The sequence below is a fragment of the Sycon ciliatum genome, chromosome 4, assembly GCF_964019385.1.
Source record: "Sycon ciliatum chromosome 4, ocSycCili1.1, whole genome shotgun sequence".
NCBI lineage: Eukaryota > Metazoa > Porifera > Calcarea > Leucosolenida > Sycettidae > Sycon > Sycon ciliatum.
The window spans coordinates 17669242-17697181 of record NC_088646.1 but is presented as its reverse complement, the minus strand read 5'-3'; the positions used below and the strand labels follow the sequence as shown (position 1 = coordinate 17697181).

General features: G+C 47.6%; 4 protein-coding genes across 4 annotated transcripts; 3 read left to right on the top strand and 1 right to left on the bottom strand.

Moving 5' to 3' along the window:
• The first annotated feature begins 9 nt into the window (after positions 1-9).
• On the top strand, positions 10-4195 carry LOC135814763 (putative glutathione-specific gamma-glutamylcyclotransferase 2). Its single transcript, XM_065327932.1, has 3 exons — positions 10-370; positions 2438-2473; positions 2965-4195. The coding sequence occupies exons 1-3, from the start codon at positions 179-181 to the stop codon at positions 3334-3336; spliced, it is 600 nt and encodes a 199-aa protein (XP_065184004.1). The 5' UTR covers positions 10-178; the 3' UTR covers positions 3337-4195.
• A 459-nt stretch (positions 4196-4654) lies between these two features.
• LOC135814761 (histone PARylation factor 1-like) lies at positions 4655-16061 on the top strand. The gene is made up of 7 exons (XM_065327929.1): positions 4655-4934; positions 6631-6727; positions 7071-7370; positions 7795-7984; positions 9360-9458; positions 9577-9815; positions 15153-16061. The coding sequence occupies exons 1-7, from the start codon at positions 4674-4676 to the stop codon at positions 15443-15445; spliced, it is 1479 nt and encodes a 492-aa protein (XP_065184001.1). The 5' UTR covers positions 4655-4673; the 3' UTR covers positions 15446-16061.
• LOC135814760 (uncharacterized) lies at positions 10018-15132 on the top strand. The gene is made up of 2 exons (XM_065327928.1): positions 10018-12048; positions 12147-15132. Exons 1-2 carry the CDS (start codon positions 10030-10032, stop codon positions 12147-12149), a joined length of 2022 nt encoding a protein of 673 aa, XP_065184000.1. The 5' UTR covers positions 10018-10029; the 3' UTR covers positions 12150-15132.
• Positions 16062-16084: 23 nt separating the features above from the next.
• Positions 16085-26581, bottom strand: LOC135814762 (5'-AMP-activated protein kinase subunit beta-2-like). The gene is made up of 6 exons (XM_065327930.1): positions 26170-26581; positions 18653-18746; positions 17615-17714; positions 17166-17290; positions 16713-16781; positions 16085-16335 (listed from the first exon to the last, which is right to left on the bottom strand). Exons 1-6 carry the CDS (start codon positions 26472-26474, stop codon positions 16255-16257), a joined length of 774 nt encoding a protein of 257 aa, XP_065184002.1. The 5' UTR covers positions 26475-26581; the 3' UTR covers positions 16085-16254.
• Between the last annotated feature and the right edge of the window lie 1359 nt (positions 26582-27940).

Here is a 27940-nt window from a genome sequence, read left to right as displayed (position 1 = left end):
TTGTAAATAATTGTAGAATTCCAGAAGTAGATTCCCAATCTATCTGCGGATAGATTCTGTAGTTTTCAGACGTAGTCTGTGCAGTTAGTTGCTCGCCGTCTTTTCTTTATTGGTTCGGCGGGCTTCAGTTCGCTTTAGGTTAGGCGAGGGTTGTGCAAGCACCAGCAGAGTGTCATCTATGCCACCTCATCCTGTGTTACAGCAGCGGTTGCAGAGTTGTGCGGATATGTCACCACTTTGGGTTTTCGGTTACGGTTCTTTGGTTTGGAAAGCTGACTTTCCCCACTCCGACAAGAAAGTTGGACACATCTGTGGATTCATGAGAAGATTCTGGCAAGCCAGCACGGATCACAGAGGCGTTCCTGGAGCGGTATGTTGACGTAGTTAGGAAAGTCCTATCACCGTAGAAGTAAAAAAAATACTACAAGTATTTTCAGAATGTTTTGTACTTTTCTAAGCACTCGTTTGTACTACAGTATTTAAAAAGTGACGAAAACCTTGCAGTTCGATCGACCTCAACTATTACTTGCCAGGCTGGAAGCAAAGATTTAGGAATACCAGCGTGCTTTTTATGTAACATTGAATGCACAGTGTACCTAATATAAAATTTAATGTCCAAGCACAAGAAAAGAACGAAGATGCTGGAGTCTCCCAAAAAAATGGAACATTATTATTACTAGCCAGGAGCGGAGACACCCAATGTCACTGTACGGTGTGTTTTCTCAACATAAAACGCAGCGTAACCAGGGTTCTAGCCAAAGGGGTTAGGGGGGGGGGGGGGGCAGCGCCCCCTACTCTGTTTGCCCCCCTCCCCCCTGTGAAAAAGTGCCGCCCTCTACTTCTTTCCGATTTTTGTGTTTTCATGCCATTTAACGAAAATGCAGTCGAAAGTCAGTACAAGAAGGTTCATAAAGGCGCATTTCTGGTGTTAACTCAGGTGTTCGCCGTACGGACGTTGCATTTCGCATTGCAAGAAAGTTATTTTGAAAATTGAAAAATGGGTTGCGGGGTAACTGTTAGCCCTGCCCTCCCCTCCCCCCCCCCCCCCCCCTACCATTTTGACCTGCCTAGATTAACCCTGGTTGCAGAGAAAGAGTTTTGATCAGCATTGCTTTGCAGCATGCACTCCGCGCTCTGCCCTGGGACATCTAAGCCCTAGATCATCGTTTGCAGCGTGAAGCACGCACATGCACGCTTGTGTAGATACATGTCATGTGATAAATTACCCGTTAGGTCTTTAGGACACAGTTGTTCTGAAGTATAGTCAGTTGCTCGTTCTGGATGGGTTCTGTCCAGGCCAGATAATGGAAGTTTGGGTGTAAAGTTGAACCTCGCCTCTACTCGACTATCTACGTTCTACTCCACTATCCAACTTAGAATCCAGTGGGTTCTTGGCCACATACTGACATACCGTATTATCTCCATTATAAGCCCTGGGCTTATATTTTTTCAACCAGTCCTGACCCTGGGCTTATATTGGAGACTGGGCTTCTGCTAGAGACTGGGCTTATAATTTGTCAACCATCTGGTACAAGTATTTTTTTCTTACACTTTGAAGTACCAGCAGCACACAATTTCCCACCAGGTACCGTGAATGCGGTTTTGCACTTCCTGGTACACTGAGTCTGTACATTTTTATCTCGGGATCACAGACTTGCGCCATAACACCTGTGTATGTGATCCTGTGGACGTCAAACATGCATGGACATGATCCATACAGTTCTCCATTATCAGCCCTGCGCTTATATTGGAGACTGCGCTTGTGTATCTTCGAAGCTCTTGGAGTGCGCTTATAGTAGAGACTGGACTTCTACAAGAGACTGCGCTTGTGATGGAGATAATACGGTAGTCTGTGCGAACAATAACCTATTCTCTCTGTGCCTGTCTCTCTCGCGCACGAATCGCGGGAATCGTCTACCGCGGCAAAGGAGGATGTTCAATAGCTTTTGCGCTTCGCCTCGCATTAGCAGTTTACATAACATTGGTGATTGCGTGTCTCTCCCAGCGCGAGGTTGTCGTTTTTGTTGATCACTGTAATAGGATGGCAGTATGGCGTTCTGTAGACCCACTGCGTGTATTTGTACACTGTTGATTCCGTGAAGTTGCACGTCAACATGTGATTCTCTTTGGTGTGACACACAAAGGTGCTTGTTCCTGTTGGGCTGTGGCACATAGGGCTAACATTATCGTGTTATGACTTGGGTGTTGAGCCAATTGTAATTTAAGTAAAGAGAAAGGACCAATAAGTTACGAGTTATGACTAACAGTCCACCAAGGTAACGAGATATTAATATTATACAGATACATGTATTCTGTGCCTTGTTTTCGCACTCTCTAACTGTATAATATCTCGTTACCTTGGTGGACTGTTGCTAGTCATAACTCGCGGCTTATTATCATGTTATTTTTGTTTTGTTGTTCCCTTTGATTTGTTCAGCCCGGACGTGTCGTCACGTTGCTACCCTCTGATCAGGTAAGCGACAGTGAAGGCTGCTGTGATTCTGCTTGTCATGTTCGCCTGCATGTACCCGTAACGTTATCTGCGGTGTCTCGTAGATATGAGCTTTTATCCTCGCCAATGCAATGCCATGTTTTGATGGGCAAATATTAACACGTCGTTGGGCTTGCTAGTAGGCAAGAAATGTTTTGACTTTTGAGGCTTCTGTCAGTTTGATTCCAAGTACAAGCCGGACCAGGCGGACTGGGTGTGTCCACCTGATTCGTCTTGTAGTTGGGCTTGTCGGTGTATTGTTCTGTCGTGTTGTGACTGCTGGTGCGCCTGTGCTGTGCGCGCAGACGTGTTGCTGAATTCCGAGAACAATGTGTGCGGCATGGATGCTTCTGCCTATGTAGATAATGAAGGTGTTTGATGTGTTAGGGGTGGTGCATGTATGTAGTATGTGTACGATATTGGACTGGTGTCAGTAATGCTCTCCTCTTTCCTGCGTTCTTTGCCCAACATAGGAAACGACTTGGGGTGTTGCTTACAAAGTTGAACCAGAAGATGCAGAAGAGGTCATGTCTTATCTAAACTTCCGTGAAAAGAATGGGTATGACAAGTACAAGGTTCCCTTTTATCCACTGGGTGAAGAAACCAGCTCAATGGATGTCCTTGTATTTGTAGCAACTCCTGACAATGAGCATTTTCTTGGAGCAGAGCCCCTCTGCAGTATGGCGCAGCAAATAGCAACATCCGTTGGCCCCAGCGGTGCTAACACTGAGTATCTGTTTCGCTTGGCTGATGCAATGCGAGAGCTGTGCCCTACTGTGCAGGACGATCACTTATTTGAACTAGAGCGCGCCGTCCGCAGCATCCTCGCTGCGCCGCCTAGCTAGCCACGCACATCTCCGTCATGGGCAGCTGCCTGTCCTCAAGTCCTGTGAAACCTCAACGCAAGGTTACTGGTAGTGTAGTGGCATATGTGCTCCACTAGCACCTTGACTGATACCTGTGCCTGAATCCACCCATCAGATCGAGTATGCTTTTATTTTATTTTATTGAGCGCTGAACTAGAAATCAAAGCATGTCTACAATCCCTATATTATACGGTTATCTCATCCTCTTGGACCATATTTATTTGCCATATTCAAGATGAAAGCAGACTTATGTAGATCGCTACTGCTGGCTTGACAATCAAGGGTGTCAAGTGTCGAAACTCTATTTTCAATACCCTAATAAACATGGAACCCGCAGCAATTATTTTCACACTACGCCTTCCCACATTGCTGTTCTCGCACCGATTGGTCGAGCCGATGTGGTGCTCTATATTTATATTCCGGCATGAGTTAGTTGCCTGTCCGTCGTGCGCCTATTGCTGATATGGACCCTCTGGTCTTAAGTGATTGTTCTGAAGACTGCTGTATTTTGATGTTGGCTTTTGGCCGGGCTTCCACTGTGCCACGTGTGTGCTTTCTAGGGAGATGCTTTCACACGCGCGTTGCATCCTCAGCCCGTTCTTATATTTTCTACTCTTTTAACTTAACCTTGCTGCCTCGTTGCCTTGCTCATACCCTCTTGCTTCTCTTCTATTTTAGCTAGTAGTGCATCTGGTGCACTGAGCAGAATAATGATTGTTCTAACTACATGTATTGCCAAGAGTTCATAACCCCCAATATGAACTCTTGGTATTAGGGAGGTTTAGTCCCACGTAATCCGTGGGTACTTTACGTGGGTGCACCACGTGATACTCAGTGACCCACGTACAGCAGACGTTTTCTGATTCACGACATACCGTGTATGGAGGCTCACCCACGTTCCGCCAGAACGTGGGTGAAAATCAGAATGGAGCGCATTGTGCGAGCTGTGAGGGTGCTCAGCTGAATAAGTTTCCGAAGCACGAAATCAAAATATTGGATGAGTTTCTTAGGCCGGGGTAGCTTCGTCTTTGACCAGGTTTTGGCCTTTCGCTTCATGCTTTTGTTTGTTCCGTGTGACTAAACACAACATTGCAACGTGGGTGCCCTTCATCCACTGGCCACTTTACGTTACGTGGATCACCCACAAGTCTACGCGTTTCCGTTACGTGGGAACTAAACCTCCCTAGTGCCAAGAGGGCTATACGTACCCGTACCCTCGTACCCATGCCCTGACGTCATGACTACTAGTGCGCAAACATTAAAAAATGTTTCCACTGAAAATTACTACTTTCCCGCCAGCTTGCACTTGTTTGAACATGTTCAAAATCCATATTTCCGAAGACAAAATCAAAACAAGCACAGACAGTGCAGCGCATACTAGTCATAGACCAGCAAGCACTGCGGCCTGGCCTGTTTTGTATTCAGAAATCATCTGTGCGGAATGGTGTGAGGAAAGGCGGACACAGAGTTCTGGCAAGATGCAGGCTTTGCCGTCATGCAAGTATGGTGCTAATTGTTACCGGAAAAACCCTGCTCACCTAGCGCAGTTCTCTCATCCTGGCACTCCACTCGCAAAGGTACGTTGAGCTCTGCTGGCCAACTCTGCTACGCTATGCAACAACTGTGTTGACTAGCTTGAAGGGAAGAATACGAGCCAGGGGTAAATTTACTGTGCACCAATAATTCGTACAACAGACACCAGAAGTTGAACGCAACGTTCTACATGAAGCAATTGCTGGAAACTCGCCAAAAACCCCAAACCCAAACAATGAATGTGATTTTTAAATTTACTAAGTTAACATCATTTATTTGGCTGCAATAGCTGTCTCTGCAGCAACAATAGAACAAGAATATGAAACAGGGACACAGGCAGGAAACGGGAATCGTGCGCAAGCGCTTGCGTGCACACACACACACATCATATCATCATGTGCCTATAGATTAGCGCAAGCCCTGAGACGATAGTGAAAAGAAAACATACAACATGTAGTAGTGGGCAGGTGCTACTGGTTGTTGAGAATACTGCGAATGCGTGTTCTGCTTCTCATGTTGCCTGCTGACCCCAAGCGCGGCCAAGACAAGCGATGCCATAGTTACTAATATGATGCAAGCGTGTATAAATCGACCCTGCCCCAAAGGCGACGGTAACAGGCGGCCCTGGGTGGAAGCTCACTTGGTTTAGCATTACAGTTGCCCGTGGCGTCTCACTACAGATTGGTTTCACATGCATCACATGATCATACGGGGTAGCCATATTGGCTCCAACTCCACTCAGTGTCCACTGTCATTGCTAGTCAGCCCCCTCATCTACGGGTCACATGATGTCGGCCATGTTGGTTCCACTGTCCACATGCCATGGTCACTTTCTGCACAAATTTAGTCCCATGACAAAGATGTGAAACCACTCTAAATGCTAGGACTCCCTGCAAGAGTACCGGTATATAACCCCCCAAGAGTGTGCAACTCTGCATATGGGGTCTCCGACGGCGAAAACTCACATCACGTGTCTCAATCACGTTTGTACTACGTACAAACGAAGGATAGCGTGCGCGCAACCCGAATATCTGCCATGATCATGCTGGGGATTTGCATACCAGCAGTGAGTTTCTGTCAGAGAGTGCTTTTTTTATTACTCCGCTGCTCGCTAAAAACGGGCTGGAAACGTACAACTGCGACACTGCACCACTTGATGTAAGTTTTCGCCGTCGGCGTACGCCATAGAAAGGGTATCAGGAGTTGCACACTCTTGGGGGGTTATTATACTCTTGCTCCCTGGTGTAGATATACTCCCTCTCACCTTTCTGCAATGTACATGCAGTGCATGTCTATTGTGTGCCTTTCTGCAATACACATGCAGTACATGTCTACAGTCAGCTTTGCGTATAACGACACTCGGCGGAGCATCAGAAGTGTCCATATACCCGAAGTCTCATTATATGTACTCGGATGGAGAGCCAAGGATTAATTTATAGAAGAAAAAACTGGTGGTGTTAGTGGAAATTATAGCGTAGCTTGTAGTTCCTTGGTCCCTTTTTTCTCATTGTATGTATCACAGTTAGACGGGACTTTGCTCTGGGCATGGAAATTCGGTCGTTATTCGCGAATTGTCGCTATATCCGCAGTCATTATTAGCCAAGTTGACTGTATTGTGTGCCTTTCTGCAATACACATGCAGTACAAGTACATGTCTATTGTGTGTTGGTGTGCACCTCGGAGATGGGGCTGATGTTACCTGTACATCATGTATGACTTGTGTTCATCTTTTGCCATCAGGGTGATAGCCAGGACAGTGGCAATGACGAGCCTGCGGCCAAGAGACCCCGTCCGTCACCATGCCCTGCCTCACCCACTTCAGTGACAGCTACTGCAGGTACGGCTTTGGCTTTGGATGTGGCGCCCAGTGGACGAGTTTAGATTGCCGTGCTGCAAAGTTGTGCAAACACAGTCCGTTGAAATGTTTCGGTACAGACCATCAAGCGCAACGTTGATTGTTTGCAGTAGTGTTGTATGCTGTCTACTGACTCTGTGTGTGTGTGTGCGTGTGCGTGTGTGTATGCGTGTGTGTGCGTGTGTGTGTGTGTGCGTGTGTGTGTGTGTGTCTGTGTGTGTGTGTGTGTGTGTGTGTGCATGCGTGTGTGTGCTCACGTTATCATGGACCTTGCGTGTCTGCGCTGTGCATGCGTGTATGCACACATGTCGGGGATCATGTTCAGCATCATCTCGTACCGCTGGTGGCAACACTGAACAGGCAGGCTCGCAGGTAGATAGTGCTGTTGCTACAGCAGCATCCAGTCAGGCCTCTACATCACCGGCAGCATCTCCCGCTCCTTCCAATGATGATGGTGATTGTGAAAGCATCGACTTGACACAATGCCCTGCATATGTTACTGGCGACGAAACATCCCGCGAGGCAACTGCGGATTGGCTTCGAGAAGCGTATGGTGTTCCTTTCCCCGCGGATTTTTTTTGCTTGTGGGACTTCTGCTATGGACAGTGTCCCGCGTCACCAAAAGGTACTGGTGCGATTGCTAGTACTGTTCGTTGTTTTTATTACCTTTTTTTCCTTCTCCATGCCGTTTCACATTCTTGCACAGTAGTAACAGTGAAAGTCGCATGTAAGAGTAAGAGGTGTGGGTGGGGGGTCGTAATATTTTGCCGTCTGGCTCTGTGCTGTGATCTCTCGCAGAGAAAACTGTGGTGTTCTGAGACAAAGCGGTGTGTGGCTCTGTGACTGCTCTCCGAGTATCTGTGACTGTATGGCTGGTCATGGAAAATTAGATGGTGACTGATCAAAGCTAGTTGTGACGGCTCACACGCAACCTAGTCACACGTACTTCGAAGTGCCTTGTGCTTACTGCAGTACATGTACATGTATACTGGTGCCATTTGATGTTAGTAATGGCTATGTTTGTGCTTATGCTGATTCTGTTCTGGCAGATGCTCTGAAGCCTCTCCTTGGTGTCAAGCTTATGGGACCGTATGATTTCCTTGCTGGCCTGTTTGCTGATGAATCCATCTTATCCGTGAAGTCAGTGCACCTCCACCATCGCTTTTACTTTGACCAGCCAGAGCTTCTCACCATCCTGGCTGAAGACAAGGAAGACGGTCAGCATCTGGGCTATTTCAGGTACAGTGCGGATCGGCTATAGGGTTGTCGGCTATAGTAATATACCTCTTATAGTGATCGTATTCTCAAATTCATTTTCGTAAACCACCCCTTTCTATACATATCAGATCGGCTATAGTAATATATCGGCTATAATGATACGATTTCTGTGTCAAAATGATCTTACTGCATACATTTTTCATCGGCTATAGTGATGATCATAAAAAAGTATACATCGTACATGGCGAGATCTAATCGCGGCAGCCAGGAAGCGCTGGTACGACTATGATATCCCTCGGAGAAAATTCGAAATGTTTGGCGTTGGCTGTGCTTGTTGTTTCGGGGCATCCTCGAGCGAGATTGGAGGCAGTAATGAGTACCAACGCTGAAGCGCTACCGTGGTCTCCGCCGAGATGTTGGAGAAGGCATTCAGGTAACAGCGAAGACGATCAGGGACGCGGAGAAGCTTCTCCGTGACATACGACATCACGAGTCGATCGACCTGCCACTTGGAACGGTTTGAGCGGTGATGAGTCGAGCGATGGCGACCCAGACTGAGACTCTACTCCCACTAATCGATCCTGTAGATATTGTTGATATGTCGATTGAATGTGTTGAAGTGTTTCTCTTCCAAAAGAACACATTCCTTGAAAACTCATGTCAAAAAGTCACAAAGTTTTTGCTTCCGCAGGAAGTAGCTCTGCCCCGCGCGTATTGCACAGTCACATGCACAGCACGCTTCTGCACGCTGCACTGATTCGAATGACACTGTACACGCATTTGTCAGGCATACCTAAGTATGCATATCGCCTATAGTAATATATCGCCTATAGTGATATTTTCACGAAAATCAAACACCAACGCTATAGCCGATCCGTACTGTACTAGTACTAGGCTAGCACACTGCTTATCTTTAGTCAGGCACAGCTGTTGCAAAGGAGGTTCAATGCTTGGATGAGTTATGCCATCAATCTGGGCTAGCAGAATGTGGACTTGCACTACATACACGACCCTGTCAGTGCCTGACATGATGTTGTGCAATGCATTGGATTACGGCAGTATTTTATGACTTCCTGGATCACAGTGCCACAGCGCAGCAGATTTCGAAGGCTACCTGCCAGGCCCGCAGTCAGTGTATATGTACAAGTACTTCAAACAAAGGATATACGCATACACTATGCACTATAGAGCAGCTGAGGTCAATGCGATCTGCAAGGAAACTCCACACTCTGGGTTAAAGTCTGTGTGATTCTAGATCCTAACATGGCCTGGCGTGGTCACTTGCACCTTTCTGCGCCCTTGGATACAGCTCAGAGCTGCTCTCTGCATGTGCACCACATCTCTTTCCTCGTTTCCCTGTGCCTTCTTGACCCTTGGCAACTTCTGTTTGCTCCAGGGATGACCCAAGCGATGCTCCGGCGTTTGTGGCACTCAGCAGTAACTGGTCGGATTGCACGCTGGCTCCTGTTGCCAACAATGCCTTGGCTGCAGTTGTGTAAGTGATCCTCTCGTGATGGCGCGGGCGTGAGATTCTTCCACTGTTCTGCTGTGACAACTTATCATGTCAAACCAAGAGAGATCTCTTGACGGTACTGTTCCTTTCCGTTGTTTAGGTTTATTGCAGACAAGCTCTTGGAGAGAGAGAAGAACAAAGCAAAAGTGAGTGAATTGAAAACTCTGCGTGACAACCTAACTGTATACGCAGCTCAGCACAACTGCCCTGTTTCGGTGAAGAACGTTGACCACCTACGTTCTAAGAAGATAGTGGGTAGGCCGCTGAACCGAATCGGTATTGTGGTACCGTATGACAAGGAGGAAGACGTTGGCTATCGCCCCCTTCCAATGACGAATGGTGAGTGAATGACTATGAAAGCTCTCTCTCTTTCTCTCTCTCTCTCTCTCTCTCTCTCTCTCTCTCTCTCTCTGTCTGTCTGTCTGTCTCTCTCTCTCTCTCTCTCTCTCTCTTTCTCTGTCTCTCTCTCTCTTGCTCTCTCTCTCTTGCTCTCTCTCTCTTGCTCTCTCTCTCTCTCTCTCTCTCTCTCTCTCTCAAGCGCCTCTTGAAACATATGCTAGGCAATAAGTTCTTCGATGGTGACAACCAGAAAGGATTTATGCCTGCAAAGGCTGGGTGCTTAGAGCATACATCACTTTGTTATGAGGCGATGCGTGATGCAAAGACGGCAAAACGCCAAATTTGCATTGCGTGGATAGATTTGAAGAATGCATTTGGTTCAGTGCGCCACAATCTGATACAGTATGCTCTAACCCACTACAGCCTTCCTTTGCAATTCAGGAAATTAATTTTTTCCTACTACGACAGTCTTTGCGCTTTCGTCGTACAACCACACACACCCACCTTTAATTACAACATTGGTGTTTTCCAGGGGTGCCCCTTGTCCCCGGTCCTTTTCAATATTTGTTTCCAGCTTCTGCTGGACTCACTTGCAGCCCCTGAATTAAGTTGCCTCTCCTATGATTTTAAATCTGCCCCTTTGCAAGTGTCCCAAACAGCTTTTGCTGATGACTTAGGCCTCTATAGCAAATCTAGTGCAGGTTGTCAAAAACTCATTGCGGTCACGGAGGACTTTCTCTCGTGGACCCAATGTATGCAGGCGGCGCCGCACAAATGCAAAAGCAGTGCAGCAAAGCTTGTAGATGGCCGGTACAAACCTTACGATCCCTGCCTGACAATGTCAGGGAGGAAGATCGCTTTCATTGACACTGCAGAGTTCAAGTTCCTGGGGCGAAGGCTGCATGCTGATTGCTCTGAGCAGACCCAGCGGGAAGACATCCGTCAACTCACTGTATCTCTCATGCAAAAAGTAGATGGCTCTTGGCTTCAAGACCACCACAAGCTATGGCTTTACCACCATCTTGTAGTGCCCAAGCTTTCTTGGTCTTTCCAGGTTCTTGAACTCACACAAGGTTTTGTACGTGAACTGCACTTTATGTGTTTACCATTTCTGAAGAAATGGTCAGGCCTACCTCGATGCGCAAACTCTGCCATTCTTTTTATTGGCAGTCGCAAACGCTTTGGCTTACGCCTCCACTACCTTCCTACGGTGTGGAAAAAGTGCCAGTCCATCAAATGGCACATTCTTCGATCGAGTGGGGACGCGCGCATGAGGGCGCTGTACACTCTGCGTCGGAGTAAGGATGCGAAGCTGACAAAGCGATATGCGGCGACAATAGAGCTGGAGTGTGCAGAGGCATCAGTAGGTTCAGGGACTCTCCGTCCACCGTCATCTTCAAGTCATCGTGCAGGGTTGGGTGCTCGTGCTCCGAAGCAGCATTCCAAACCCCCAAGGAAGGATCTCCTTCAAACATTTGAGGAGATCAACGCGCAGGAGCAGATTTTGAGGCTGAAGACTCTTCAGGTGCAAGGCAAGTGGTTGGAGTGGACATCGGTGATGTGGCAGGACCTCTCGTGGAAATCCCTTTTGTACGGTGGTACTGGTAAGGATTTGAAATTTCTTCTCGCATCAACCCTCGACGTGCTACCTTCTCCGACGAACCTACGCCGTTGGGGAAACACCGTAGTGGATCCGTACTGTAGTTTGTGCCGTACCTGGGCCTGTACTACGCGCCACGTGCTTGGCGCTTGTCGCGTAGCGCTGGACCAGGGACGTTACACCTGCACCTGGAGGCACGACAACGTACTCGGGGTCATCGTCAGGAACATGCGTGAGGAGATTCGAATCCGCACTGCTGCAAACACCGTACAAACCGAAAATTCAAATGAGCTTGACTTCATCTCGTTTTGCAAGGCGGGAGAGAAGCCAGTTCGCGTTCAGCCCAGACGAAAGTTGGTTACGACTGATCTCCTGTCAGCGGCCTCAGACTGGAAACTTCTTGTCGACTCAGTTAGTGCAAAGATTTCTTTCCCTAGCTGTGTTGCACTTACCACCCTAAGACCAGATATAGTTCTGTACTCTACGAGTCGTAGGATTGTATTCTGGATGGAGTTGACAGTTTGTGCTGAGGACAGATTCAGTGTCAGTAACTCGCGGAAGGACAGGCGGTATGCGGATCTGGCCGATCAATGCCGAGCAAACGGGTGGCAGGTCGTTTCTTTTTCGGTTGAGGTAGGTGTGCGTGGTTTCATCCCGGACTCTCTTCGGAGGGCTCTGAAAGCGCTTGGATTTTCTAATCGAAGAATAAAATTTATTTGTAATTTGTGCAGTAAGACGTCTCTGCGAAGCAGCTACATCATCTGGTTGCGGCGTCAACAAAAACACTGGTCGGAAGATCCACTTTTCTGAGGTACTGTATGTGGGGCTCCGTTTATTGAGGTGCGTTGAAATTTATTCTCTTTATCTTATTATTTCTTTTCTATAATTTCCCCATATGAGTTCCTATCAGTTGCTGTGAACACCTTGAGTGGAGAGCGCTTGCTCGAGCGTTGAACCGGGTTCTTAATCCACCATACCCAGTTCGCAAGGCTGGGCGGGGTTGTGAGCAGGCTTTCATTTCATCTTTTCTTATTATTTCTTATTATTTCTGCTTTTCATCTCATTACAAAAATTCTGCGCTTTTTCTCCATCTGCGCATAAAATCTAGACTGACAACCTGCTTGTTAAATCATGCACCTGCTTTCAGGCGTAAAAACCCTGTTGTAGAGGTCTCAGTCCTCATTTGTTAGACTTACCTGTCTTTATAAATGTAACTTACTCTCTCTCTCTCTCTCTCGCTCGCTCTCTCTTTCTCTCTCTCTCTCTCTCTCTCTCTCTCTCTCTCTCTCTCTCTCTCTCTCTCTCTCTCTCGGATATAGCATTGGGTAACATTTGACATATTAGAGAGGTTCTGCATAACGTAATTACGTTCGTAAAAAACGTAGTCGATCTACGGAAAGTCTTACGTAAACTGCATGCGCATCTGTGTTCCGCCATACGGAGTTTTCAAATCACATTGCTGCCCTTGGCAACTCCGAATGCGGCAGTGTACGACCAGGTCGACCTGAGGAGAGAGTCATAAATTTGTACCCCAATCCACTTACGGACCAGCTACGTGATCACAGCCCTATCTACGTACTCTACGTAGACAACTAAAGTGGAGTGCAACTCGCGAATTCACGGGTTTTCACGCCCACTAACGTAAAGTTGCTCAACTTTACGTAGTGCGGAACCTCTCTATTATGTCATTTTCACGACAGTATCGGCTTGGCCAGGAGCAACCAGTGTGCATTATCAGTAGAATCCTACCCCTGTCATCTGCGCACTATTTGGGCAAGTAGCTTTAAATGTGTGTTCTGACACTTGATTACTCTGCATCGTTCTCACAATATGAATCACCCTTACATCCCTGTAGTGATGGCCGAATATTCTCTGTATTTCGGTGTGTGTGTGTGTGCGTGCGCTTGTGTTTGTATTGGCAGCCAGTGAGATAATTATACCTACATACAAAGGCATGTAGCATTAAAAGAGGGACGGGGGCAAGTGCTGTTCGGACACAATGGCTAGGTTGGTCACATTCCACAATGGGAATCACTGGGAATCATTCTTGCCCGTTTGTTTGGTCATTCCGTTAGGTTGGTCCCATTCCAGAATTGGAATCGCTGAGAATGATTCTTTTTGGAGAATGATCATTCCACCTCGTTTGCTGGAATGAGCATTCTCATCCCGGAATAAAAAATGATAATGGTTTCCATGAGCCAAACAATGTAGCAACAGGTTCAAGTGCCTCAAATCATGCACTCAGAAGTACCTTGACTCTCTCAAGGGAACTAGAGTCGGGTAAAAGAGAAGAGTGCCGCCGCTCCACAACGACATCATGGAATTGTGATGTCAAGTGATTCCTAGTTGATTCTGGCACGTTTGTTTGGTCAGGTGATTCTTACCAATTCCCATTCCAGAATGGTCATTTACATTCTGAAAATGCCCAACCAAACGCAAATGCATGTATCGGTAGACGGGTGTTTGTTCGAAGAAGAGGGTACGAGGGCGTGGAAAACTTACACATTTTCAGTATGAATAGTTACGATAGTACTCAATCTGCGGACAGAACTGTTTCGTCCTTTGTAGACTCATCAGCGCAGCACAGAGTTACAATAGTATCAATGTTCAGTTCACGACTTGCCGGAAAGCCCTGTGAGTCAGTCAACTGGCATTGCAACTAGTGGTGTGCACTGGTAGTCGGGTACCCGTGCTACCCGTGAGGACCTCGGGTAGACCGGTACAGAATAGTGCCCGAAAACCCGAAGTCGCAGATGACATCATGTACAGTGCACGTGTACAAATTCATGTAATACTCCGCATGTCTACCCAGTGTGTAAGGGAAGGGGTGCATTGTGGTGTTACCATGGAAACATTACCCGGTCGGGTACCCGTGCTACCCGTGGAAAACTACCCGAACTCGATACCCGAAGAAAATGCTAGCCGACTCCACCCTAATTGCAACAGTCCACAGTACATGATTGTGCAAGCTTGACATGATCCAGTCTCGTGGCACTGCATATTAGAGAGGTTTCGCTCTACGGAATTTCGTATGAAAATAACGTATGAACTGCACGGAATTTTCATACGTAAAAATCAGAGCTGTTGGGTTTCGCTCTACGTGATTTCTCCACGACTGCTAAACGTGCGTTGTTGCTGTGGAGACGCGTTGGCTGCACGCGCCCACCGCATGCACCATGAACCGAAACCGCGTTTTCCATTATATTTTGCACGTGGTGTACGGTGTGTGTACCTTGTGTTTCGCGCGGCTTGAATGTTGCCATAGCATGCCATGGACAAATGCGGAAAATGCGAAAAATATTTCAAAAAGTCCTACGGAGGACCCAACGTAGGAAAGAGCTTTCCTACGGAAATCCGTAGAGAGATTTACGTATGAAAGTTGCCCTCGCTCCCCGGCACGTACGACATACGGATTTTCATACGTAATTACGTAGAGCGAAACCTCCCTATTCTTTGGATGCACCTTCATGCCTGCGGTTCAGAGATTGTGTCTCATACTATTGTCTGACCGCAATGTGTACTCAGCCGGCCATTTTATCTCGATTACTTCTCGTTTTCAGTTCATGCTGCTGAATGGTTCCTGATGCATAGATATCGTGAGCTCTGTGACTGTCTACTAGTATACAACCGTGCACTCTCTCTCTCTCTCTCTCTCTCTCTCTCTCTCTCTCTCTCTCTCTCTCTCTCTCTCTCTCTCTCTCTCTCTCTCTCTCTCTCTCACACACACACACACTCAGGTAAATTGAAGACACTGCTCGATCGGATAGCGCAGAGCAAGACGAAAGAGGAGCGTGAGCGCCACGGTGATGACCTGCATCAGATAGTGACATTCGTGCAGTTTGCTAACGATGAGTGCGACTATGGCATGGGCCTGGAGCTGGGCATAGATCTGTTCGCACATGGCTCCAAGGTCTTCCACTCTACCCTCAGTCATCTGCTGCCCACAGCGTACGAGTTGCTAGGCAGGGATACGTTCGCTCGCGTTATCAGACTGCATCTGGCAAACCGCACCAAGTCTATCAGTATATGATGATGGTCGATTGCTTCTAATCTTTCGATCGCCAGTATCCGTCACTTCGGCGCAGAGCTCTGTGCCACTGCGTCCTGTTGCTATTTCCTGCCAGCTGTGCATGCGTGCTGCATACCTATCATGCTCCAGTTCACAACAAAGACTGGAGGAGTGGAAGGACAGTGCATTACGCAACTCATTAGGACAGTTAGAAGATGGCTGTACCCAGCCCGGTGCCACCGCTGTACGTGCGCAGTAGCGCATACCATTACGATACCACTTTTTTAATTACCACATGTATACCACAAATTAGAACACTAAAAAGACAAGGTAAAACAAAATTCCTCTACGATTGCATGAGCATAAGAAGTCTTACATCATAGAATGACGACGAAGACATGAGACAGGAGCACTCTACAAACTAACGTTACGTGTCATATCTGTACTATTAATTTCCAATTTCCATCAATAATAATTATGGATCCCCACATACTAGCAGTATGCATGTAGACTGTAGGGTGCAAAAATATTTGGAAATGCGGTTTAAAAAAAATCCTGATGGAACTGTGAACTGAATTTGATAGTCTTTGAACAAAAGGATGAGGTTCTAATTTGATGATCAAGGAATATGCTGTGGTGTCAATGTGTCAAGTTGGGATGCCAATCTTCAATCATGCAGCTGATCAATGAGCGAGTTTACATACATTTTAGGAGCCAGCCAGCATGAGCCTGGGATATCCAGCCATGAGAGCAATGAACCTGTGATATCCAGTCATGAGAGCTATGAACCTGTGATATCCAGCCTGTTCCACACCAAGCTACGCAGATAGTTACACGACTGGCTTGTACAGAAGAGTTGTGACGAACTTATGCTGATATCGCTGTGTGGTGGCCAGGACCATCACACCATCCTGAAAGCAGCAGGGGGGGGGGGGGGGGGGGGGGGAGAGACAGAGACAGAGAGAGATGTACTCAGATGTACAGGTAAGGTGGCATTACATGTATACAATCATGTACATGTACTATCCCCAAAGCAAGAAACTGGCCTCATCATATTTCGGTATGTGTTCCTTTGTTTGGAAGAGCCTTTGAACTGGTGACATCGCCCACCAGTAATTTACCCATCAACCGCCTGCAATCATATCGTAAATGCCTATAATTGTACTTCAAGTACACTGAAAGACTATGAGATCACAAAAGCTGCTTGTGAGCCTTCACTTGAAGACAAACCCAAATGAACCTGTCAACTACAATACAATACTATTGGCAATAAAATAAACAGCCTCACCTTGATTGACAATGCGTAGAGATGGTTGAGCAGCACGTGGTCAGGTGTGGGTAAAACCGTGGGGTCACACTACAGTACACCAAGCACATGATGCGCGCACACACACACGCACACACACATACAGGCACACACACATACAGGCACACACACACACATACACACACACACACACACACACACACACACCAAAATAAGAAACTGCAGGCAAGGCTGAGAACTTCGAAAGGAAACCCAATCTGTCAGGCATCACTGCTCCAAGCAGAGACTCATCGTGGAATACGGATTCAAGATGATGCATTGTGGGGACTAAAAATTACTCAAGGGCAAGGTATTCTAGAACTGCCATTATAGAGAGCCCATGCATGCCTCCAGCCAGGATCTGTACAGCAACAGCACACTACCACAAGATTAATCGACTCAAACAAAGGCAACAGCAACAGCACATTGCTTTACCCGCGGGTCTTGCTCACTGTTGAGCGGCACTTGATGCAGGAGACGCGGCAGCTGTGGCGGTACACCTGGAAGAAACTTCTCCGGCACTTCTTGGCTGTATTCTCCAGGTGGTGAACTTGAATAGGCTGAGCGATCAGAGCGAGAAAGAAAGAGAGAGGGAGATAGATAGAGAACCTCAATCCCAAGTTACCCCACATTACATTACAGTCAACCTGGAGAATAACGACCTCGGGTATACCGGTATACACAGTTACAACAACTCGCGAATAACAACATTATCCTCAGACCCAGTAACCACTTGACTGCATACTGTTGACCTCACAAATACAGACAATTCGCAAATCACGACAATGTTCTCATGCACCATCAGGGAGTCGGTATTCGCAAGTTTGACTGTACATCGTCACATGACCAGACACCAGTACAGTATAGTTAGTACATGCACATACACTGCTGGGGTGAATCCAGATCCAGGTCGAGCTCATCCAGATCAGCCTTATCTATCGTCACAACGTTGTTGAGCGTTCCCATGGCGTTGCGTGTGGTAGGCTACACAGTGTTCATCACAGTGCACACACACGCACACACACACACACACACACACACGCACGCACACACACCATGTACCCCACACACACACACACACACACACACACATACACACACCATGTACCACACACACACACACACACACACACACACACACACACACACACACACACACACACACACACACACACACACACACACACACACACATACACACACCATGTACACACACACACACACACACACACACACACACACACACACACACACACACACACACACATTGAAGACAGAGATACACAGAGAGGCAAACAACCAGGCTGGATCAGAGAGCCCGGTTACCCGACAAGCTAAAGCATGACGAAATATGGCAGACGGGGATATTCACTTCCACGCTGTCAAGTATTGCAGACTGCGGCTTTCGTTGTGGAAACAAGTACATGACTACTGCTAGGCCAAGAGTATGCACCAGCACAGCCAGCACAGCCATACCAGACACAACGCACGTGTGCAATTCGCCAAGCAATGATAAACCAGCATCACACTCATTAAAAAAAAACGATTGCACAGCAGCAGCACGTCACACATCCCCCCCCCCGATTGCACAGCAGCAGCACGTCACACATTCCCCCCGATTGCACAGCAGCTGCACGTCACACATTCCCCCGATTGCACAGCAGCAGCACGTCACACATCCCCCCCCCCCGATTGCACAGCAGCAGCACGTCACACAGTCCCCCCCCCCCCCCCAATTGCACAGCAGCAGCACGTTACACATCCCCCCCCCCCCCCCCCCCCCCCCCCGATTGCACAGCAGCAGCACGTCACACATCCCCCCCCCCCGATTGCACAGCAGCAGCACGTCACACATCCCCCCCCCCCCCCCCCCCGATTGCACAGCAGCAGCAGCACGTCACACATTCCCGCCCCATGCCTACTTCACTCGGATCGTGTATCCACTGGCCGTCGACGTGAAACTTGTACTCGTGTTTCCCAACCGGCAGATCAGCAATAAAGGAGAAGTTATCATAGCTGCAGTCGCAGCAAAAAAAACAGCAGCAGAGAAAGAGAAGACGGGACTTCATCTGGCATGCAATTCGACAGCAGCTGCATGAAGTTACCACGCTACACATGCCGATGCACGCAACGGGGGCGCTGTACCACTAGCCAATTTCAAGTGGATTCGTTGTTTTCTTTATTGCGTCTGGGTGTGATTGTACACTCAACCCCGGTTGATTTCACTGTTAATTATTACATGCTCACAACTTAGTTCCATTCCTGGCCGAGTTCCACTGGCATTTCGAAAGTCTCAGCACGGGACAGAAGACGAGCTCAAAAGTACCACACACACACACACACACACACACACACACACACACACACACACACACACACACACACACACACACACACACACACACACACACACACACACACACACACACACACACACACACACACACACACACACACACACACACACACACACACACACACACACACACACACACACACACACACACACACACACACACACACACACACACACACACACACACACACACACACACACACACACACACACACACACACACACACACACACACACACACACACACACACACACACACACACACACACACACACACACACACACACACACACACACACACACACACACACACACACACACACACACACACACACACACACACACACACACACACACACACACACACACACACACACACACACACACACACACACACACACACACACACACACACACACACACACACACACACACACACACACACACACACACACACACACACACACACACACACACACACACACACACACACACACACACACACACACACACACACACACACACACACACACACACACACACACACACACACACACACACACACACACACACACACACACACACACACACACACACACACACACACACACACACACACACACACACACACACACACACACACACACACACACACACACACACACACACACACACACACACACACACACACACACACACACACACACACACACACACACACACACACACACACACACACACACACACACACACACACACACACACACACACACACACACACACCTCAGACCTCAGACCTCCTCACCTCAGACGTGCCCATCGCGGAAGCGATGATAGCGAACAGCTATGTTAGACATAGCAACTTGTGCTGGGATTACACCATTCAACAGCTTGCAAGGCTGATGAATTGACCGCCACTATTTTTAGCCTGGTATCCACCACACAGCTGTTTGAAGTGACTTTTTCTGGCCAGAGAATCCCTATTTTTCATTTTTCCATTTTTTTCTACACACACACACACCACACCACATACTCCGGCATACACTGGCTGTTGGTAACCACCCAGGAGAATGAAAGAAAAGTCAGGAAGAGTCCGAGAAAGAGAAGAAAGACGTGTGCGACCATAATCGTCGGGAATTGAACCCGCAACCTCTCGATTGGAAATCGACTGCACATACCACTGTACCATATGGGACACACACACACACACACACACACACACACTTGTACTTACTTACTTACTTGTTGCTCACTGCCAAAACTGGTCATGTGGGTCTCCCCGGGAGAGGGGAGAGAGACTCAAAAGGAATCTTGGAAAGATGACTCAATTGGCCATTGAACCACCCAACGACCGACACCCCCTGAAATCCCCAAACTAGGGTGGACTTGAAATGATCCCACTTATGGGCTCACCACACCTCAGTAAGTGGGTGAGGACAAGGTGCAGAAAAGGATTGACGGCATCAGGGTATCCGTCCCGGGATCCAACTGCAGGTACCCCTGCCCCCAGTGAAGGTAATACTTGGTACTAGTGTCGGTGGCTAAATCAGAGTGGATCTGATATAAGCTTCACTAGCACCATTGATTACACAAGAGTTAATCTAGCCAGAAGCAGTCCATGGTTAACAGGTATGTATACTTCACACACACACACACACACACACACACACACACACACACACACACACACACACACACACACACACACACACACACACACACACACACACACACACACACACACACACACACACACACACACACACACACACACACACACACACACACACACACACACACACACACACACACACACACACACACACACACACACACACACACACACACACACACACACACACACACACACACACACACACACACACACACACACACACACACACACACACACACACACACACACACACACACACACACACACACACACACACACACACACACACACACACACACACACACACACACACACACACACACACACACACACACACACACACACACACACACACACACACACACACACACACACACACACACACACACACACACACACACACACACACACACACACACACACACACACACACACACACACACACACACACACACACACACACACACACACACACACACACACACACACACACACACACACACACACACACACACACACACACACACACACACACACACACACACACACACACACACACACACACACACACACACACACACACACACACACACACACACACACACACACACACACACACACACACACACACACACACACACACACACACACACACACACACACACACACACACACACACACACACACACACACACACACACACACACACACACACACACACACACACACACACACACACACACACACACACACACACACACACACACACACACACACACACACACACACACCTCAGACCTCCTCACCTCAGACGTGCCCATCGCGGAAGCGATGATAGCGAACAGCTATGTTAGACATAGCAACTTGTGCTGGGATTACACCATTCAACAGCTTGCAAGGCTGATGAATTGACCGCCACTATTTTTAGCCTGGTATCCACCACACAGCTGTTTGAAGTGACTTTTTCTGGCCAGAGAATCCCTATTTTTCATTTTTCCATTTTTTTCTACACACACACACACCACACCACATACTCCGGCATACACTGGCTGTTGGTAACCACCCAGGAGAATGAAAGAAAAGTCAGGAAGAGTCCGAGAAAGAGAAGAAAGACGTGTGCGACCATAATCGTCGGGAATTGAACCCGCAACCTCTCGATTGGAAATCGACTGCACATACCACTGTACCATATGGGACACACACACACACACACACACACACACACTTGTACTTACTTACTTACTTGTTGCTCACTGCCAAAACTGGTCATGTGGGTCTCCCCGGGAGAGGGGAGAGAGACTCAAAAGGAATCTTGGAAAGATGACTCAATTGGCCATTGAACCACCCAACGACCGACACCCCCTGAAATCCCCAAACTAGGGTGGACTTGAAATGATCCCACTTATGGGCTCACCACACCTCAGTAAGTGGGTGAGGACAAGGTGCAGAAAAGGATTGACGGCATCAGGGTATCCGTCCCGGGATCCAACTGCAGGTACCCCTGCCCCCAGTGAAGGTAATACTTGGTACTAGTGTCGGTGGCTAAATCAGAGTGGATCTGATATAAGCTTCACTAGCACCATTGATTACACAAGAGTTAATCTAGCCAGAAGCAGTCCATGGTTAACAGGTATGTATACTTCAAACACACACACACACACACACACACACACACACACACACACACACACACACACACACACACCAGGGATGAATTTATCCAGTATCGCATCGCAGTTTGCGATGCAAAATCGACCTACTGCTACTCAAAAGTCACCGTGACTCGCAGAAAACTGTGATACATACAGATTATCCATGCCTAGCCTGTGCTGTCAACTAACATGCATAATTACAGTCAAGTGTATGTGGTGCAGGCACTCTCAATCTGCGTGCACATGTATGATTCAGTCGATTTTTTTGCAAATGGGCTTTCAGGCATCACTCTCAAGAAGGACAATGTGGTAAACACCCAACCTTCAAAGAAAAATGCTAATCAAAATCAAAGACTGCTGCACAATTGTGATTTTGTATAGAAGAAACTGCTATGCAAAAATATGACAATAAATTCATCCCTGCACACACACACCTTTGGACCTTTGGATGTCCATTGCTCCGTGCAATGATAGCATCAGGAGTTGCAGTATTTCCTGTGGCGAGTTAGATCGTTGGGCCGACGGAAGTCCCTGCCACAGCCGCAAATGAACACTCTAGGCTTTGGCACAGCCGGCCGGGGACGATTGCACATGAGGCGCCAGTCTCGCCTGTCCTGCGCCAAGTCGCACCAGTCACCGACACACACACACACACACACACCTGTCCTGTCGAGCCGCTGCCACAGGGGTCACGTGGGCCCCGGAGGGGCATGAGAGAGGAAGATGGAGCACGCTGATGCCGTCGGAGGTTCTCTCTCTCTCTCTCTCTCTCTCTCTCTCTCTCTCTCTCTCTCTCTCTCTCTCTCTCTCTTTCTCGCTCTCTTCTCTGTAACAAATTTCATCTCACGATGTTCTAAATCCACTCGGGGGCTTGTTAGACCTCCCCGAGCGGCAACGTCGGGCACAACTGAAAGTGACGTGCACACACGCACACACACGTGCCCATCGCTGAAGCAATGATAGCGAATAGCTATGTTAGACATAGCAAAACTTGTGGTGGTTTTACAACATTCTACAGCCTGCAAGGCTGCTGAATTGACTGCCACTAATTTTAGCTTCGTGTCTGCCGCACAGCTCATTGACGTAGCTTTTTCTGGCAAGTGAATCCCTATTGTTCATTTTCATTTTTTTTACACACACATCATTTCTTAACTCGGAACCTGAGCCTTCCAAGTTGGAAGGTTGGTTTGCGCCTTGGAGAAGTGTTGGAGCTAGGTGTCAGGTCGCCGAATGTCTCAGTACTCCTTTGTCAGTTTTGTGCCATTTTGTCGCACTCGCTGACATGTATAAGATCTAGGGCTGAAACAATTATACCGATAACTCGCATATCGATCGTTATGAGTGCAATCGATAATCGTTAGTGTTCAAAACGAGTGCTAACGATTTTTTATGCATGCATATCAGGGACAGCATTCGAGCCCTTGCACTCCATCTCATAGCAATACGAGTACAATCATGTACTTTCAAGCGCCGTTAAATTGATTTATGGCTTTGAAAGAGATCGGGAGAGAAGACTTTGTGTCTTTTTGGTTCATTTCTGGGAGAGGTTGGAGATAAGAGCAGTTGCCAGAGGGTGATGACAAGATTCAGATATCAACAATGTGGGGCCACAAATCTCTTACATAGCAAAGGTATCATGGAATTTCTTCCTAAACTAGTGTTCGAGGAACACGGGTAGAGACAACAAGAATCGATAAAACCAATAAATCGATCGTTAATGATATTGGTCGATCGTTAGGAGTTATTGAATGATCGTTTCAGCCCTAATAAGATCTGGTTACGTTGGTGGAGAGTTAGGGCATGTTCGATTGGTAAGGATCGGGATCCAGATCTCAGATCCGTCGGATCCTTCAGAGTCAACTGGACACTTTTTTGGGCCTTGACTGTTGCCATGTTGACGAAGTAATAAAAAGTCGTACTCACCGTGCCAGTTGTACAAAAAGTCAACAAGCTCTATCACGATCCACGTGTGCGTACCACAATGTGTACAAAAATGATTTTTACCCGCCATATACGCACAAGGCAGGCAGGCATAGTGGGATGGTCTAAGACCATGATTGAGAAACAGAGGGTACCAGGTTCAAGTCCTGCTTGGAAGCGGAAGGATTTTTTCCAGCCGTGCTGCGACCCACAGTTAATTGGGAACTCGTGGCCTGGCACGAGGGAAACATGGATGCAGTGAATGGGATTTCGGTCTTTGACCACTTTGTGGTGGGTCTGATCTACTCACCTCCCACCGCTTAGGAGCTGCATCTGCGCCTTGATCCAAGAGGGTGGTGGCGTTCCTGCGGATGCGGAAAACTGGGCCTTTGGCCGAGTCTCACGCGAACCGTGAAATTTTTTTTTTTTAAATACGCACAAAGGTCACATTTGGATCCGGTCAACCCTGCTCCCCGAGGTGGATTGACCGGATCCAAATCCGAAGGATCCGGATTCGACCAATCGAAAGGGTGCGAATCCAGTGCAAGGGCGACGGAAGCGGTACGACTGGTACGGCTCGAGCCGTACCACTTTTGGCTCCAGGTGGTCCACGCGGAACGTCCAAATCCGGTGTAAAAAAATGGGGGTATCGAGTTTGTACATGACCACACGTGATCGTGAGCCGCGATCCGTCATCGGTGCACCAGTCAGGTCACTGCACCGTGTAACGCGTGACTAGACTGTCGACTACGGAACTGCATGGCATGTATGCGTCATGACTCGTAAATCTAGTCGGTCTCTTTGTTACTTCGTACCTTTGGAGACCCTCTGAGAGGGGTATCTTGAGTGTTTTTTGAAAAAAAATTCCCGGAGTTTCCCCCGGACCCCCTCTGACTGTTGAGTCGTACCACTTTCTACCTCCTTCCAACGCCCCTGCAGTGGATCCAGTGGATCGGGATCTCCCTATCCTACCAATTGAACATGCCCTTAAGCGGGATTCACAGAAGCTTTTTTTGCGATGCGACACGCGATGCGACAGACGCGAAACCGGGAAAACCCCAAATCGCAGCCATGTCGCACCCCACGCAACTGCCGCAACTGGGCCATCGCAGAAGTTGAGCTTGGCTCAACTTTTGCGATGCAATGCGATGCGACAAGCGATTTGGCGTACGAATTTGACCTTTTCTACAGCAAAGTTGTACAAAGGTTCAAGAGTTGCCTATAAATTTGTACAAGTTGTATCAAACCGCGCAAATATTATGGTGACGTAGCCAAATCAGCAAGATGTTGTCGCATCACTGACTTCTTCTGTGAATGGTATTTCGCGAGTTCGCATCGCACGCGTCCGTCGCAGATCGCGTCGCATCGCGTGTCGCACCGCAAAAAAGCTTCTGTGAATCCCGCTTTAGTCATAACTCGTAACATTTTGTCCTCCTTTTTTCACCATAACATTTCGTATATTATAACGGTATTATTATTATTATTATTATAATCCACTGTTCCTGTTCCTTTTCCCTTGCCTGTATTTCACCTGACGAGAAGGCTTGAAAGTATACTTGTGAAGACAAAAACTTTCAAGATGTTTGTAATGAGCCTGAAGTGTGTCCTTTTTATGAGTATTATTATTATTTTTTCTTATTTTGTTAGGGATTTCCCAACAGGCAATGTTGCCTTTTTACTGGGAACCCTAAATGAGACTTTGTGTGAGCGCGAAACAGGTATAGAAGCATGCCCCAACCCCCGTCCCACACGCACACACATACAACATACGCGTGCACGCACACCACACCCACTCCCACACACACACACACACACACAACCAATTCGGTACTCTACCTTTCTGTCATGGGGATCTTTTCCCAGTTCGAAAATGATCCAGCAACCATGACATTTTTGCCACCATTTTCCCACTTGAAAACTGTGGGCACAGTTAGTTTCTCGTCGCTTACAGAGGATCCACGACGAAGGTCTGGAGGTACAATTTCATAGTCACCACGACTAAGGGGTTCCGCTTGTCCCGTGGATAGCGTTGTCAAGTGACGAAACTCAGGCACAGAGGAAGATAGAGGATCCTCGGCATTGCGATCACTCTCAGACTGTACGACCTCAGGCTCCGCGGGTTTAGCTGGTGAATTGCCCATTTCGCACAGCTTCTGTCGGCGACTACATCGAGGCAAATGGGGGAGGAATCAAGTCGTCTGCATTGGCTAGAACAACGTCTTTTCATGTGCTTTGTTGGATTTCGTAGATCTACATGACTAGCTGTACGTATGGATATATTACATATGTATTTCCCATTAAAAAAAATGTTTTGCGGGTGACGTCAGTGATTTGGGAACTGACGTCATTAGGAAGTAGTAGTTTTACTACTTCCCGACAATGAGTTCACCTCGACCACACGCTCTCCATGATTAAGGTGGCGATCTACCTTCAGGGGTCAAAATTTTGTGAAATTTTCTACTTGCTCTGATTTCGTCCAATGCGGTGTCAAATTGCTCGTATAGATACCAGACATCATCTGTGAAAATTTGAGTGAGATTGCTTTATCCATATGGCTGCTATGAGCTTGCAAAGACCGAATGTAACATATCTTTGACTTGCACAATTGCAACTTTTTGGGGAAAACGTAGAAATCGGTCTTTTCACGGTAAATCCTTGTGGATTTTGTTCAAATTTTCTGTGCTTGTCAGAAATACGACTGCTGAGTCATGCCATACCAATACGCACATATTACGTCATCATGGACACAGTGCGCATGCGCAAATCAATAATTCGATAATTTGTGAAGTATTCAAACAATTGTGTTTGGAAAGTCTATTGGAGACGTCTCACGTCGTCGCCTGTCACCAAGATCGGGTGGAATGAGTACTGTCCGTCGTCTTGGATGTGCGAAGCAGCCAATCTGACTGCCAGAAGCTCTCGATATCCATCTATCCGCGGAAAATATCCCTGACGTTGACGACGCTATTCAAATTTATTGGCAAAAAAATTGCCAAGCGAAGACGTATTTCAACTTCATCTCCAACTCTGACTACTCTGACGATGACGATGTCAACAACAGTTCTAGCTATTGTGGTGATTAGTTTGTCTCTCTCTCTTTCGGCGTCAGGCAGTGAGTGCAAAATATAGCCTACTGGAGTTAGTCTGTGAAATATTGAGTGATTTCTGCTATTTCTGGTCAAATCAGTATGCTGTCAGCTGGACCAGTCCACATCCCATCGTAGATCTACTAAGCGAGCAGGCAAACCCAGATATTTGCCTAGGGATTTCATTGTGTGTGGTGAGAAGAGAAGTCAATTCACTTCTGAGAAATTCAATTTCAAATTGGATGTCCACAGGCCTGTATTTAGTATGCGCCGAATTCATCACCGCCAGTGACGCTTTGCATAGTTTTCAATATTCTACCGCCCATTTATACTAAGACCTGTGGCGGCAACGCGATCCTATTCAACCTGTGGTCATGTTCTCCGAGATGAGTTCAGAAGCAGACATGTGAAATGCTACGCTGGACCTGAGGCAGTTTACCAAAGTGGCAGTGCTGCAACCGCATGCGATCGCCGTCATGTGTGACGGAAACGGCATGGCTGCACCCTGGATATGCCTCATT